The sequence below is a fragment of the Malus sylvestris genome, chromosome 5 (assembly GCF_916048215.2).
Source record: "Malus sylvestris chromosome 5, drMalSylv7.2, whole genome shotgun sequence".
Taxonomy (NCBI): domain Eukaryota; kingdom Viridiplantae; phylum Streptophyta; class Magnoliopsida; order Rosales; family Rosaceae; genus Malus; species Malus sylvestris.
Window position 1 is genome coordinate 7,635,834 of NC_062264.1, and position 17,901 is coordinate 7,653,734.

General features: G+C 36.4%; 1 protein-coding gene across 1 annotated transcript; it reads right to left on the minus strand.

The window, feature by feature from the left end:
- LOC126622112 (protein EXORDIUM-like 2) lies at positions 1-1,313 on the minus strand. The gene has a single exon (XM_050290770.1). The coding sequence runs from the start codon at positions 1,062-1,064 to the stop codon at positions 183-185; it is 882 nt and encodes a 293-aa protein (XP_050146727.1). The 5' UTR covers positions 1,065-1,313; the 3' UTR covers positions 1-182.
- Positions 1,314-17,901: the final 16,588 nt, after the last annotated feature.

Consider the following 17,901-nt stretch of genomic DNA (forward strand, 5'->3'; position numbering starts at 1 on the left):
TTTAAAATCAGTAAGTTTTTTGTTACCGACAGGAAACATGATTTACAAGACGACAAACTTGAAGTGTGTACCAAACCCCCCTAACCCTGTCCGCCTTCCCGGTACAACACATTTTATAATAATATATAATATTATAATAATATCTACACGATCACGTGCGGTACAGATGCTTGCCACGTCGGTCACAGAAGCGGCTTACATGCAGAGGTTTGCGGGTCCCACATGGCTGGCAATAGGAACCTACGCCCGTTTACCCCAACCGCGTTGTAGCTCGCCCCGGTCGCCTTATCCACCAGAACCCGACCCGGATACCCGGGGTAGGCCCCGGTTCCGAAAACGCCGGTGCAGGCAGAAACGGCCTCGAGTGGCGCGCTGGACGGCCCTTGGAAGTACCCATTATTGTACGGATTGGTTACGGCTCCCGCCAAGAGAGTGGCGAGGTTTATGATCATGCCATCAACTCCAACGTCGCCGTTCGGAGCCACTAACGGCGGAGTTTGCGGGCCGTAAATGGGCTGGTGAAAGGGCCAGGCGCATTGGCCGGGGCACTGGACCACCGAGTTCCCAACCCACACGTAAGCCGTCTTTTTATCCCGGTTGGAGCCGTGCGTCCCGCAGCGGCTACAGAAGCCGTCGACCGCCACGTCACTGGCAGTCAAAACAACGTTGATGGCGTTCAACGCGTTGACTTTGCCGGCGAGGGCCACCAGGTGTCGGTTACGGAGGGACTTTCCGAGAGAGTAGGCCTCGTGGAGGATTTGCCTGCCGACGAGGAGATTGGTGGCGCCGCCCCTGTACTTCTCGGTGGGTTTCCACCAGGAGGAGGCGGAGGGGAGTGGGGAACGCCGGGGAGCGAGGGAGTGGATGAAGTCGACGATGATGGACCGTTGGATAGGAGTGAAGCTGCCGTACCAAATAAGATTGACAGTGATGTTGCCCTTAAGAAGAGCGCCGTTGTGGTACTTGAGCACCAGTGGCTGCTCCTCCACTAAAGCGCCAAAACTGGGCTTCGCCACCAAAAGAAGGAGCAAGAGAGCAGTGGCAAAATGGTAAATCGGATACATTCCGAAGGAGAGTGAGGATTTTAGGCTTCTCTGGGGGAGTGGGACGAACGGGTAGAAAGAGAGACAGAGATGACGATTTGGTGAATTTGGTTTGGGTTGGTATTTATATCCGGACGACAAGGAAGACAGCTGTAGAAAGCAAAGGTGTCACAGTCTCTGGCGTCCACGTGGGAGTTGGTGATTGGACCTAGAGGGCTCTGGAGACCTTTGGGTTTGCCAGGCTGTAAGATTTCTCATATAGAGGAGGTGACGTGGGTGGTGTGGTATAGAGAGCAGAGAGGTTCGTTCCAGGCACTTGATGCTGACTTTAAGCCGTAGAGACTCGTGACCCCGCATGCACCTAGGTATTCATGCCTCCCTCTCTCACCCTCTTATTTATACGGGGAAACTAATAAAAAAAAGTAGATATGTTGGAATATGTCCGTATTTTTGTTTAATTTATTTAATTTAATAAATAAAAACAAAAACTATGTTTTTAAAAAAATGGTTGGATAAGTGCTAAGCAGACTCTTATAAAAGTAGGACTCTTTCTAAACTCTGTTCTTATATATTTTTGACACAATTTTTTATCAAATATTATAAAATATTGTACTAAAAATATGAAATGACGGAACGTTCATACAAAGCCCCTTTTTGAAAGAGTGCATTTCTCGAATAGTTATGTCAAAGTTATATCATATTATATATGTGAAATTTTGTTTTTATTGGTTACGAAAAATATGAATCGACCTTCAATGATATTTACAAATTCTTAGCAGTGTTGAAAGAGAAATTTTGAATTAGGTTGAATACCTACTCATGAATGTCGTTTATTTTCGATGCCTTAATGAGGTTAAATTCTAAACAAGGGAACTGTTGTCATATCAGCTGAGATAAATAAATTGAAAAAATGTGATGATGTTTCTAAAGACTATTCTCAATTTTTAGAGTGTGATTTAAGTTTTTTTTTTTGTACTCTCTTGCTTTTTTGTTTGTTATGCGTATTAGTTTCGAAACCAATTATAATGTGGCATCTCTAATTTCGGGACATCTGTACTTTAACACTTATATTTGTTTTTTTAAATAAACGATAGAATGTGGAGAAGAGGGTTAAGTCTCATAATATGTGGCTTAAAATGACTACAATAATGTGATTCTAATTCGTCTTTTATAAAAATTGAATATAAAAACTCTCATTTACAAATAAAAATAAATATAACTAGATCATAATATTAAATGACAACACTTATCTTCGTTATCTCTAATAAAGAACTTAATAAATTTAAAAAAAAACTACGAACCCTTTTTTTATCTTCTACGCATATTTGTTAATTACTGTATTAAATTCGTTTAATCTATATATTCGCTAACTAGAAATAAAGAAAAATTAGATAAAAATTACTTTTAAAAAACGTATCAATGCAGTTGGTAAAAAGGACAACAATAAAATATTAGTGAAAAAAAAATAGGGGAGGGTAAAAAAAAATTTGAAAGGGTTCGTGGTACCTTTAATCTAGGGATATGCTATCCAGATAATCTATTTTACTTCTTACTCATATCTTGTTAATTTTTATCATTTGATTTTCTTCAATTCATCTAATTTGATTGTCGAAAATTAAAATATTATGTGAAAAATAAAATAGGATGTGCTTTCTTATTTTTCATTTGATAGGGCCCACCTAGTAGGCTTTCGTGACACATAGAGGTATGACGTGGACAGAAGACTGCCTTAGCTGGTGCATAATTGGAGAAAGTCAGAGTCAGAGCAGGTGTCGATAAGCGATGACATCATCACCCAGCTAGAAATGAGTAGAAGCTTTGCCTTGGTGCAGACTTCGAGACCTAATTTATTCACTGCTTTTGGGATTATTTTAAATATTATGCTCCCGCATGCATCATTGTTGCCACTGCAATATAATATATTTCGATAGTAGCACTGACGTCGGCATTCTTTTGAGACTCAGAATGATTTATTTGAAACGAGTTCTCCATCATATAATGTGTTGATCCTATAATGCTTTAGTTTGTCGAGAATCCCCAATCACATGTAACAATGCATTATTGAATTAAGATAATATAATGATGGTAAATGTTTTCTACAAAAGAAAAACTAATGAAAATGGCTTGAAAACTTTGAGTTTTAACGATAAGGACAAAATAAAGGGTAAAGTGAATAGTAGCAGGTTTGACTTTTTAGTGTAAAAATGTGGTTTTTCGTTAAAGTGAACAGTACCGTGAGCTTTTCGTTAAAACTCCCTTCTCAAAAAGCTCAGCAAAATTCTAAAAGATGTTGGCCACTAACGCCATCTCCAACCGATGGCTGGCCAGATGGCTCGTTTTAGCTCTCTAGCCCTCCAAGATTCTTCAAGATATTAATATTTTCATGAACAGTACATGGCCATATTTGCCTCCGTCTCCAACCAAGGGCCAGATGGCTCGTTTTAGCCCTGTCACAAAAAACCGTCTCCAACCGAGGGCCAAAGAGTCATAAGGCCAAACATAATTTATTATTTAAATTTAAAAACTACAACAACTTAAATTTAAAAACAACAACTGATATTTAAAAACTACAAATTAAATTTAAAAACAACATTAACTTAAATTTAAAAATTACAACGACTTAAATTTAATATCTATAATCAACATCATCTTCATCATCCCCCATTGTAGGAGTATAGTCAGAGGTAAACAACTGCCGCTGAGACATAATTTCCTTTTTTTTCCTATCAAAATAAGCCTTACTCATTGGAGTGTAATTCGAAGTGTTCCTTTCCATATTCTTATCATCCATCTCTTCTTGTATTTGTTTGGCCCGTTCTTCATGTCTACACTTCCTTTCTTCTGCCTCAAGGGCATTTTGCTCCGCCAGTAATTGCAATGAGGCCGCCACTTCATGTTGAGCGGCGTAATCATCATTTGCCTTGCCCTTTTCCCTCAACCTTTGGGCCTTGTTTCGTCCCATAGCCCTAGGTAAAGAACTTTCGGACGGAGACGAATTTTGTACCCTTGTTTGTTGAATGGTAAGAGATCCATCTTCATCCGTATCTACAAATGGGGATGCAGCTCCCATCACTCCCAAAGGATCTACTCTATGTTGAGGTAAATCTTCAAATAACACCCACCCTTTACAAATTTCCCAACAACCGTGAAACTGAAAAGGTTTTGCGCTGCCGTCCATATACAATTCCTCCGCTTGGCATACCTAGAAAATATAATTACAAAAATTAAAGGAAATTAATTCATGAAATTAAACGTAATATAATTAAATATAATTACAAAAATTAAAGGAAATTAATTCATGAAATTAAATGTAATATACTTAAACTTTTAAAATAAACTACAAAAACACTAACTTCGTTGTAGTAATTGGCGTCGCTTTCATGTCTACGTGCGGCTGCTAATAGTGCTTGATGCCATTTATTCAAACTTGGATGAAGATGTTTCTTCCATATTGAAGAACAACTCTCGTGGTTTCGGATATTCGGTGGACTGATGCCTTCATAGAACTCTAAGTATTTTTTGGACACACGAGTCCAAACATCTTCACTTGTTTGAGAAATCCCCTCACACTATCTTTCGAGACCCATTTATAAGACCTGCAAAGAGCTTCATCTTCTTTTCAGGTCCATGTCCTACCTTTCATTACAGATGAGGCCATTTTTATTGAAAAAAATTGAAGAAAATATTGAAGGCAATTATTGAAAAATTGAAAGAAATATTGCAGACGAAGGAAATATTGAAAAATATATTGAAGGAAATATTGTAGATGAAGTGAAGAATTGAAAGAGCTTCACCATATTTATAGAAGTAAAAAGAGGTTTAAATTCAAAAAAAAAAAAAAAAGAATACAACGGCTAGCTGTAGTCAGCTAGCCTTTGTATTCAAATTTTTTCAAACTATATGTGTCGGTTATAACTAACACTAATACTAATTAATAAATATCCCAGTAGCCGTTAGCTTTAATTCATTATATTCTATACTATTCCTGTCGGTTTTAACCCACAGGAAATCTAACACTTCAAAAAAAAAAAATCGGCTGGAAGTGGCCAGCCCTCCAGCCCTTCCCGATTCTGTGGGGCCTTGCCAGATTCCAGAGCCCTCTGGCCTAGCCCTCGGTTGGAGACGGTTTTCGGGCTATTTTCAGCCCTCTGGCCCTCTGGACCCTTTGGTTGGAGATGGCCTAATAGGGTAGCAGGAGGGCCTATAGCAGATTTAAGTAAATATTATATATTGTATAAACAAGTGTCTTCTTATACTTTAAAAAATATATAATTGTATTGTAATACATAAATTGTAAAAGAAAAGAAAATATAAATGATAAAGTATTAAAGCATGGTAACATGAGTAACAATCATATAATGAGTATTCATCTAAGTATTCAATATGTCTTTTACATTTTATTTTAAAAAATATAATACAAAAGTTATCAATTTTCTATGTAAATAAGAGTCGTAATTTAGGTAGATGCCTAGACGAGTTTAGGTGGGATCCTCTGGAGACTAGACTGACACCTAAATAAATTTAAGATCCATTTACTAATTTTTAAATATTTAAAAGTTAATCGAAACGATGATCAGTAGTGTAATGTTTAAACGGAGCCTCGGCAATGCTAGCTAGCAGAAATTTTTAGAACAGTGGAGTTTAGATGCCTTGAAGCGGGACCCAGTGAGCTACTGTGGGAACCACATACTCTTTGTTTGGCGCTTATGGGGTACGTTACGAACGTGGTGTTTTTTATTTGGGTGGCATAATTGGGAAATGCGCAGAGGGTAAGCACCAAGTACCGACAACCAAGGTAAGGTAGGATAGATTGTTGTGACCTACGGGGCGGTCCACACTATTAGCATAGTGGCCTAATAGTAGGTTTTTGAAAGGTTTTAAACAGTGCCCTTTTCTTTTCAGGCTGGAGAAAAGCAACACGCAAAAGACTAAAGACGCCAGTCCAAATTGCCGACTACGTGAGTTTTCGCACGGGTCTTATTTTAACATTTTTGATTGGAGAATGATTCTCTTCCTTCTTAATTTTTTTTTTTAAACTGTTACGATTAAGTTATTTCAATATTTTATATTGATTTTTTTATAAAAATAATAAGACAAAACAATGTGTGAGAAGAGAGGAGAGAAGATTATTGAAATAAGAGGATAGAGAATCATACTCTTTTTTTATTTGGATAATGGTAGAGATATTAAATTTAAAAACTAAATTTGAAAACTAAAAAATGTGTTACCAATAAGAGTAAATATGTTTATCAACGTTTAAGTAATAAACCAATCATCAACTTATATGTCCTTTAGTTTTCAAAATTTTGTCTCCCTAACATTACCCTTTTAGTTTTGATAATCAAAACAATAATAAAAAAAAAGTAACGCTAAAGAGATCAAATTTTAAAAATCAAATGATGTGGTTGTTGATAATTGGATTATTACTTGAGTGTTGATAATGTGTTTATAAATTAAATGATGTGGTTGTTGATAACGTGCTTATGTTATATTTGTGACACATCATTTTATTTGTAAGTTTTGTTTAAAAATTTGTTCTTCCTAACTTATGATTTTCTACCTTCGTTGGATATGAGTATGTGACATAATAAGTTTATAGCTATGCGTCTCAAATGTTACCTCCCTTGATGATGGTCTTTAGGGCGCATCTAATAGTTTACTGATTTTGGGTTTCGCCGTGCATCCGCGAGACTAAAGCTCTTTGGAGATCAAAGGCTTGGAAGTTTGAAGTTGTTCATTCAAAAGAATTTGTGATGTTAACAAAAAGAGGAGTACTAAGAAAGTTGAAACTCTTCATGAACTCTTCGCCACATTATTTTTATGACATAATTTTTCTGACAATATTATAAAATAACATGCCAGAAAGTTGAGAAGGCGAGAGTATAAAAGTCCAATTTGAAAGAGTCTTTAGAGAAATTGATGGAGAAAATGAAAAAGTTGGTGACTTTAATAGAATTGCCTTTTGTTTCACGTGAGTGGTAACTGTGTCAAGTGGTCGGAGAGAGATCTTTCAATATGATCGGCATATGAAATAATACATCATACATCATATGTCAGTATATAAATAATAAAATATATATGTTAAAAGTTTATAACTTAAAAAATAAAATTTTTCAATGCTTACATAAAATGCGTAATGCATACCTGTATTCTCGTTACAATTAAATATTTTGCTTGATCCGGAAGAGCACCATTTGGGAATTTGGGATGGAGTCTATGGAGTCATGGGCCTCTTCACTTTAGCCTTTCGGTAACTCCCTACAATTCACACGTTTAATATTGTTTTGGTATTTGACACGTTTCAATCTTCTGACAAGAAGTTTTGTGGACGTAGTGTGGCATCAAAATCAAATGATGCATGGAATGGGGCGAATGAATGGGATAAGCTTTGTGCAAACACGACACGAGATGTCTCTCTGTCCGGCATACTACTAAGAGCATCTCCACCACAAAAACTCAAATTCTAGACATATTTAGATCGCAAACCGCTGGTGAGTTTTATTTATTTTGGTTTTCTTATTCAATATAAAGATAAATTTTAGGATAGTGTTAAGGAGATTAATTTTTTTAAATTAAATTTAAAAATTAAATGATGTAATTGTTGATAGTTGGATTATTAGTTAAGCGTTAATTAATGTTCTTATTTTCTATTCGTGGCATATTATCTGATTTGTAAATTTGGTTTAAAATTTTAGCCTACTTAGCATTAACCTAAATTTTAAAGTTAATTTTGAGTTTTAAGATTTGAGTATTTGTTGAACAAATGATATTATCTACATTAAGGGCGTGGAGGAGTAGGCTAAGCCTCACAATAGACTAGCAATAATTTAGTTCAAATTTACCTTTGGCGAGAATCGAACCTAAGACTTATCGCTTATAAATGAAGAGGAATATTACTAGATCGTAGGATTAAATGGCAAGATTTGAATTTTTGTATAGAAGAAAAAACATTGAACTCATTAACAATTTGGTTATGTGCATCGAGATGATTAGACTCAAAAGTCAAATAACATTAATGTTTTTTTTTGTAAAATCATTAATTCTCCCTTACCATCCATCTACATAGCATTAATTATGTACATCAAACATTCAAATAGGGTTTATAAAAAAAAAATATTCAAATAGGGGTATTTTAGGCATCCAAATTTTTTTTAATGAGTGAAGTCAAACATAATTAATGAATTTGCTGATGTGAAATTTAAACAATAAGTTTTATTCAAGAAAAAAAACTTACGTCGGGTTTTACGTAGAAAAAATTATATTTTATGGGCTAAAATCATATTTTCAATATAAAAAACGCTTCAACATTAGCATTTTACTTTACAGTCCAATAAAAAATAATGTAAATTTGAAATTTCCTTCATTTTTCTCTCTTTTGACTAACGCTCTCCGCCTTTTAAAGGTGGAAAAAAAAGATTCAAACAGTGAATTAAATACGTAATATTCGAGGTTCAAGAAAAAATCGCATGTAGATTTAAGGCCCAATGTAGAACTTCAATAGCTCAATGAAATCCGACATTTGAGCAAAGTTTTGACTAAACAAAAAACATGAAAATTCACACCAATAATAAAAAAATCATAAAAGAACCGAACAAACAGCAAATGAAAATTTTAAACAGACCTGAAATTATTTTTGCTTTATTTAGGATTTAACCTTGGACAAAATTTACCGTCCGATTGGGTTTGCATTCCCAAACAAACCGACTCGCCGAGTGGGATTAGGATTTGTGGCTATTTTTCTACAAGTACCTGAAGCTCTTTTTGTTTTTTGAATGAAATTTTTTATTTTTTATTTTTTTTGTCAATGTTAAAAAGAAAGCAGGGGTTGGGAGGGGACAAGCTTCATAGAAGCTGCCTTGCCTATCGAGGCAATCCGTCGAGCAGGCTTCAAGGGTAACTCGTACCTTCAAAAGAGCAGCACTTTGAGTTCAATTTAAAAATAAAAAATAAATCTAGAGTAACACAAGGGATGTGCACTTGTTAATTTATATCTTTTGATCGTCATCATTTTATTCGATTCGGCGATCGATAATTAAGAAGATGCGTAATAAATAAAAATAAATGTGTAGATATCACATTCCTAAAAAAAAAAAATGCTAAACAAACTAAAAGAAAAGTAAGACAGGGATGCGCCATATGTCTGTGCCTGAGTGGATGTATAGGTACCCAACATTTGTTGGGTGTCGGGGAGGGGGAGTGAGACGCTCTAATCGAACCCACACTACCAATATTCTGGCAAAGATAGCGACGTAACCAAACGACAAAAGAACTTTAAATAATGCATGGAGAGGATTTGGAATTTGGTTGCTTTTTCGAAGTCTTTGTTTCTTTTCATAAATGCATATTTCATTTTATTCGTGTTGGCTTGCTCAACTTGGGGACCATCTAATTGCACCTACTCGTGGAAAAAGGTTTATATAGCACAACTATATTGTCACAATAGCATTTCGTATTAATGAATTAAAAATATGTGAATGTTTTTATCTACATTATTATATTATAAAAACAAAATGTTACATAATATTATATATGTGTCATATAAGCTGTTTTATTTCTCATGCCCAACAATGGAACGCAAAAGTAGTGTATATTATTGTTTTTGTTTTCTAAATGTCTTTTTGTTAATGGGGAGGGGATTTGGGGAGGAATTTCAGCACCTCTCTTGTCACCTTTTGTACTTCTTCTCTAGTCCTTTTGATTTTATATTTTGATTTATTCAATTTAATATCTATACAAAAATTAAAAAAAAATTGCAGAAGGTGGGAAGAGTAGTATAGATATTACTTTTGTTAACGCTAGGCGCCAAAGCTTTTAGGCCCACTAAATGGCGCATGCCCAACAAGAGACCAAGGAGCCCAAGGCCCAAGAGGTTCAAAGAGAGACATCCCGAGCACTTAAGCCGACCAAGACGAAGGAGGAGTTGCCCAACTGCATGGAACACATGGGCAAACTAACAACTTTATGGCACGGGTCTGCAAGAGCATAACTACTCAAGTGCCATTTGGACCATGTGGCAACTTATAGTCAACAGTAGAGGCCTAAGATGCGATGTAACGGTAGTCAGGATGGGGTAACCAAAGGTACGAGTGGGATGCTTGACTCGCATAACCTAAAAAGGCATGCCACCCCGATTTCAAAAACCGCCCCTTCACTGATGGGAGCCTGGCCGAACAGGTGGAAAGGGGACTTGGATCCTCTCCTGAGCCCAAGGAGAGGATCCTCTTGACCAAAGGATTTAGGCCGTTGGATGAAAATCCAACGGCTATAATTATTATAACTTTAAAGGGATCCCTCTGTTTGTAGCCGTTGGATTTTCATTCAATGGCCCAAGTCATTTGCTCAGGAGGATCCTCTCCTTGGGCTCAGGAAAGGATCCAAGTCCGTGGAAAGGTATCAGTATGTTTGTACAAGTTGGTGGCACATTAAATGACAGTTTAAGAGGCTCCAAGACTGATGGCCTATATAAAGAGATAACGACCTCCAATATAAGGGTCAGATGAAAAGGAGAGAAAATAAGTGAATGTATTAGCCGAGCGCTTTTTAGGCTTAAAATTAATATATTATGAGTAATAAAGTGAGCATAGCTCAATTTTGAAGGTTGAATCACTTTTATCTCTGTCATAAACCCATCAAGGGTTAGTTAATCTAGTTTGTTAACCTTACAACTTTGAGCGTTAACAACTTCGCCTTCACAATATGTAATATAAAACAACTATTGATCAACTGTTAATGAGGTGTTAATATAGTCCATAACTCATCGTAGTTATTTGATTATTAGTTAGTTAACTCTCCCTAGTGCTAACTAGTTAGTAATTTAATACAGCAGTAGCCACTCCTCTAAGTTCACTTCACAATATTTTGCATAATCCGAACCGTTCATTTATTAGATCTTCTCTCGTAAATCATTCCTTAAATAAATTTGGTAAAATTGAAAGCAATTGAGGTGTCTTACTTTGACTCTTTTTCTTGGTCCAGTCTTACTTTGACTTGATGTATAAATGAATAAAGTTACCTTACATTAGGCTTGGCAAACGGGTCGTGTTTGTTGTGTTTGTGTCATTTTCATGTAACATCTGTTATCTTAATGGGTCGTGTCATGTCACACTCGTTATCTTAACAGGTTCTTAATAGGTTGGGTCACTTTACTCAATAGGTAAATGACCCGACCCGTTATGACCCGTTAAGAAAAATATTTTTTTTTCTTAAATTTGCACATACAATATTACTTCAAAACATAATAACACATTTGTTGTTATGTACTACATCTGACTCCAAAATAAAAGCCCTATAAAAAAGCATCAATATATTACTAGTCTACTACAAAATATCAAATGTGCAAGGATATGCAAAATGATGGAGTTTTTCTTTTCAAGGTTGTGAAGCCTTTCTCAGAAGTTAATGATAGGAGCATATTTATGCGACTTAGTTAGCTTGTTCTTGTGCATTTATGTTGTTATTTCTTAGTCAATTATGTATTTTAAGCTATTTTCGTGTGTTTGTAGGTTCAAATAACAAAGTTAGCAACAAAGTGTTATTTGGAGCATTTTGGAGCATTTTTGGGCCAAGATTAGATAGTGCACGCATGGAGACATGATGATGGACGCTTTTTGAAGATTTGAAGACTAGAAATTAGCATGTGTGTGTGCAAGTGTGTTGACCTACAACTCCAAACATTCATCCACTACATCCATCCACTACACCCATTACATCCACTCATTACCCTACATCCACCCACTACACCCATTACATCCACTCATTACCAAACATCCACCCACTACACCCATTACATCCACTCATTACCAAACATCCATCCACTACACCATTACATCCACTCATTACCAAACATCATCCATTACACCCATTACATCCACTCATTACCAAATATCCACCCACTACATCCATTACATCCACTCATTACCACAACATACACCACAACCACCTTAATTAGATGGTGGTCCTCTCCCTAGCCTATAAATACATCCACCCTCCACCATAACAAGGGGGAGGAGAAAAAGGGGCCATCATCCAAAGACACCACATCATCTACACAACTCGCCACCCTTCACCATAACTCACCTATATCCATCCACCACCACAAGAGACCATCCATTCACCACTCACACCTTGGTGCCGCATATTTGCAAGGAAGGAGGATTGCTTGGAGTTGTGCTAGTCATTCAATTTGGATTGCTGGAGCATTCTAGGTGTATTCTACTTTGGTTTTCAATGTTTAATTTCAATTGTTTCTGTTTAATTGCAAGTATGAGGAACTAAACCTTTTTTGGCTAGAGGAGAATTCGAAACCATGAATATATTTGCAATATGAATTGATTTCTTCCAATTGTGATTTGATAAGTTGTGATTGCAATTCAATTATCTATTTTATTCATAACGGATTTGTGTATGTTTATTAAGGATGCATACTTAGTTTTCATGCATGAATTTGATGCTAGGATATAAATAAGTTTCACCTAATCGTTACAAGTTTATATTCATGAGCAGTAAAGGTTGCTTGTCACAATCGCGTTAATTGAATTCTTGGCAAACGTATCATGCATTCATAGTTACAATTGCCTCGTCAACGCTTATGGTTTTCATGGAACTTAATGATCTTTAATTGTATCTCTATTATGCATTCATATAGGGGACTTTTAGAGAATGATTTGGGTTGTCGCATGCATTCATCCAATTCAATGAGTAAAGGAAAATCTGAGGGTTAATTTGAGAATCACGGTTAATCTGGGGTGTTGAGCATCATAGTTTATTGAAAAGCAATTGGAGATTGATTTGTATGCAAGTGTGTCATGTGTGGAGAAAGACCTTCTAGCTAGCCCATCATCCATCCAAAACAACCAATTTCGTGCAAAACCCAATCCCCCTTTACTTTAATGTGTCTAATTAGTTAGAATCTGTTTTAGTTTGTGTTTTTAAGTGTTTTGAGTCTATAGAGTCTAGTTAAGTGTTTTTAAGTTTCTTTTTGTAAGTCAGTTTAGTTTAGATTAGCAATCCCTCCTAATCCCTGGTCCAGAACGATCCCTACTTATACATATACTACAATTGTCAAAAGAGGGTTTAATTTGAGTGCTTAACTTTCATCGCATCAGTTAAAACCTTTCCAATGAAACTCAAAGCTTGCATATTCTTCCTTTTACAAAATCCTTCAATTTTCATCGATCATCATGGGGAAATTGTATTGGAACTTTGGCTTGATCTATTGCCTTCAAGAGTTATGTTGAAGATGTTTTTAGTAAGGCTTTCCACATTAGAACTCTCTTTCACATAAACTAAGTATAGAAAAATCAAACACTATAAACCATTCAAATTATGAGAAGTTTACCAAAATAATTATGAAAAGAAATAAAACAATAGTACTATACCATATAACAATATATTACCTCATTTTCCAAAGAGTCAATCTTATGTGCACAACAAAGCTTGACTGTTTGCAAACATGCTCAAACCCAGAAACCTAAAAACCTCAGAAACTCCAAACCCAAAAAACCCCAGAAACCCCAAACCTAGAAAATCCTCAACCATTAGTTTTATGAAAACCCCAAATCACTAGTTTTTGAAAAAATACACAGAATACCCAAAAATACAAAATTCATACCTTTAGCGTGTGCTTGACTGTGTGTGATTTTCTTGTGGCTACCAAAGTCAAGTCGAAGATAGTGGATGGAGGAGGATGCGAGAGAGATGAGCGGATTCGAGGAGAGCATTGCGGAGTGTTGAAGTCTGGAGAGATCAAGAGTGAATGAGAGAGGAGGATAGTCTGGACTCCAACCTAATGTACAATTGGACAGTTGAGATTAAATCTCAGCCGATCCAACGGTCATTTATTTTCTAAAATTATTTAAATATATATATATATATATATAATTATTATAGTACCTTTTTAGGTGTATAAAATTATAAAATTAATATTTTACTTATCGTGTATCAGGTTACCCACTTGTATACCGGACCAACCCGTTATCTTAATAGGTGCTTATCGGGTTACCGGATAACGACCTGATTCGTTATCGTGTCAACTCAAAAACCTGTTAATTTCATGTCGGATTAACGAGTCGTGTCAAAAATTGCTAGGCCTACATTACATGTTGAAAACCCTTACAAATATATTTGTCAATAAAAAAACACAGTTCTCTCAGCCCTTGGGTCTGGCATTTATCAATTCCAAGCCCTTGAACAGTATCTCGTTGAATAATTAGAATATTAATTAAGGTGGTCTGAATATCCACATCCTAGATAGTTGATGACAATTATCGCCAATAAACAAGTTGTATCAGATGATGCCAATTTGACCAAACTATATACCCACATAAAATGTAGATGCAATCCATCCATCTTCTAATATTATTGATTTTCCGCGTGCACCGACAAACACGATTTAATTACATTGGTAAGGATCATTAATCATAAGGCAAGTAGCGTACTGCCGGCCCATCTCCTTTTATCGCTTTTGCATGTCTATTGTTTCTAGGATTGTTGATGCTGGCAAGGTTATCTTAAACATTCATCTGATTTGGACCTTTGTATTATTTCTTCTATGAGTATTCAACCTATCTATCGGAAGGTCCTAATTATTCGTTTGTACTTTGGTCTCTTCCTTGGTTTTCTTGAGTTAAGCTTATTCATAACATTAAGAAAGTATACAATTTTTGAAGAGGATGTCCTGTATTAACTTTGGAGGCTCAAACCAACAACGAGCAAAATTGAAAATTGAGACCAACTTGCCAATTCTATGTGCCACTACATTGGCGGATCTATGAACATGACAAATTCTTGAGGCAAGCCGCAGACTAGTTTTAATATCATCAATCAACAAACCAATAGCGGAGGAGCCACCATGCAAATTTCCAACAGCTTAGACCACATGTAGTGCATCATACTCCAAAATAATTTGCTGCCAACAAACATCATCACGTGCAGCTAAAACCCCAACCATCCTGAGATTAGTCACATGAGATATTTTACGAACAAAACCTCTAGCATAACTACCGACTTCGTTGGGAAAAATCACACTAACACCCCTAGAATTTGTAGCAGCACAGAAAGCGCCGTCAACCTTAATCTTGATCCAATACGATGAAGGAGGAAGCCAACGAAAGAAGAGTGAGTGGCCTAGATTGAGGGGCTAGCTGAGCTTTAATAAAATTAGAAAGGCATTCAAGTTACCCACAAGTGTAGGGCTCAACATTAGCTCTTAATGGGTTTTTATGTGTTTAATTGTATGCCTAACCAATAGGATATAATTATCATGTAAAGATACACGAGTTGATGCCTGATCACAAATTAATTCATATATTAGAAAGAACAACCTTTAACATTGGCATGGTAATTGGATAGTAGTTGGATATACGAAGAGTAAATAGGATTGTTGTTGGTGGATTCATAATCTTAGGTTTTCTTGTGTCGTGTGTTTATTTTAATTACTTGTCTTTTATTTTTCTTCTTAATTATAGTATTAATTAATTATTCAATTCAATCTATAATTTGTTTGTTTAATATAGTCTAGCGTGCTTAATCGGTTAAATTGGTGTTAAAGCAATCCTTGTGGGATCGACCTCGTATTTGCATATATTACTACAATTGATTTGTACGCTTACGAGTTTAATTTGGTTTAAATTAATCTATTAGTGTCTCTAGTGTACCCATACTATGACACTAATGGGGCGATAGCTCAAGCCAGGGAATCAAGGTCTCATCAAGATCTGAACACAAATGAGAGACTGAATCATATGATTGAGAATCATGTATAATGGTGATGATCGTTAATCTCAAGGTTGCTTCTATGGATAACATATAGATATCCATTGTCAAGGCCTACTTCATAGCAATTTTTGAAATGACTACAAAAGAGGTGTCATCACTGATGACCATGCTGATTGGTTTTAGTGCAAGTGGGAGATTGTTGGAAATGTGCCTTAAAGCCAATCATATGATGATACTTTACGGACATTTCACATGTCAAACTAATCTAGTTTAATATAAAGGGCAAAGATTATTGTTTAAAGCCGTCTCATATAAATGTTATATGCTTTAACGATAAGTCCAAGAAATATGTAATTGGGAGAATGTGATCTAAATAAGTTAGATTCAAGAGTCCATTTGCTTTCGTATACATATCCTAACGTTTCTGATCATATGATTGCCAATTGGGTATTGACAGTCCGTTAAGATTAGTACGTACTATTTCTTCTCTCAGGGAGAGTGACTGGTCTCAAGTCATTGGTGTGACTGACACCAAGACAAGTACGTTGGTGCTAAATAGAGAATGAGTTCACTGAACGCGATCAACAAGGAGTTCTCATACTCATGTCACAAGAGAACTCATGGTTAGGATAATGCAAAGTAGTCATTTGACCTGAGACATCATAGTTGTCTTATGATTAGGTTCTTGATCTTTGACTATGTCAAAGTCACTCCGTCAAAGGGTGTCCACGACATAGTTGGGGTTAAGCCACTTAGCCATGGAGGCAAGTGAATGCACAACAAGGGACCTCTAACATTCAAACCATTTGAGGGAGAATACTCTATGATATGATTAAGAATCTCTGGCCAGAGTATGAATGACATTTATGAAGTCGTTCCAAATCACATTCAAGGTAATCATCTAAGTAAGAGAATCACATTGGATAGTAGACATGAATAAACTATCAAATCAAACAATGTGGTCAAGAGTATTGTATTAGAGAAAGACCGTATTGCATTGTAATCCCAAACTGAATAGGTTCTCCAACCTTTTTTGATTAGCTTGGGTAGCTATGACATACTGCTAGGTGTCACTCATGATTTGTGGAAGCTCTAAAGGTGTATAATCACTAAAAGGAGAATTGAAAGTAAGTTTCAATTCACAATCGATTTGAAGAGTTCTAATCGTTCACTGCCTCGCTAAAAGAAACCTAATGGATCACACACCGTGTAAGGCAATGTTTGAAGGATTTGACGAAGATAAGTATGGACAATTAAATGGTTTAATTGTTTATGGCAAAGATTAATTAATATTGTTGATGCACAAAATCAGCGAAGACTTTGGTACAACAGAAAGTGTCAGGTTTTGTGACCTTCGCTTGGTTGCTTCGGTCACTAGTGAGGATAAGTACGTAAATGAATAGAGACAGAGAAGCAAACACAGGATGTACGTGGTTCACCCAGATTGGCTACGTCCACGGAGTAGAGGAGTTCTTATTAGTAGTGAAGGGCTTACACAAGTACAAAGGATCAAGCTCTCAATTTAGTGAGTTCTTGTGAATGATTTAACACAAATGGCATTAGCCAATATTGTGGGGGAATGACCCCTATTTATAGAAAAACTTGTAGCTTTGTCACATTGACATGTGTCATGTTATGATTGGTTCTTGATGTCGACACGTGCTGCGCTCTGATTGGCTTCTAATCTTGACACGTGTCGAGTAGTGATTGGCCTCCTGGTCGGAGGGGAACTCTTCTGGGTCCTTGACAGTATAGCGTTGGCCGGTGCTCGGTAGTTTCGGGATTGGTCAAGTATGGTACAAACAGTGCTCCCCTAAGTTCCCGAGTGAGGGAAACTCCTCGGTTGGGGACTTGCAAGATCCAATCCCTTGAGTAATCACGAAACTTCTAAGTACCGAAGTGTGGTCTGATCTTCATCTGCCCTTCTCTGGAAGTACCTTTCCTCCATCCGGGAATGGTGTATTTAGCTGATGTTGACGCACAAGGTAATGTATCAATTTCACTTGAAGCTTAGTTGTAGTTTCAGGCTTAGTCAAGTGTGATACAAACCCTATAGTAGGAGTCCCCCAAGTCGCCGAGCTAAGAGATCTGCCGAAAGAGGTGACAGACAAGGTAAGCAGTCAAACTTCCAAGTAAGCAACCC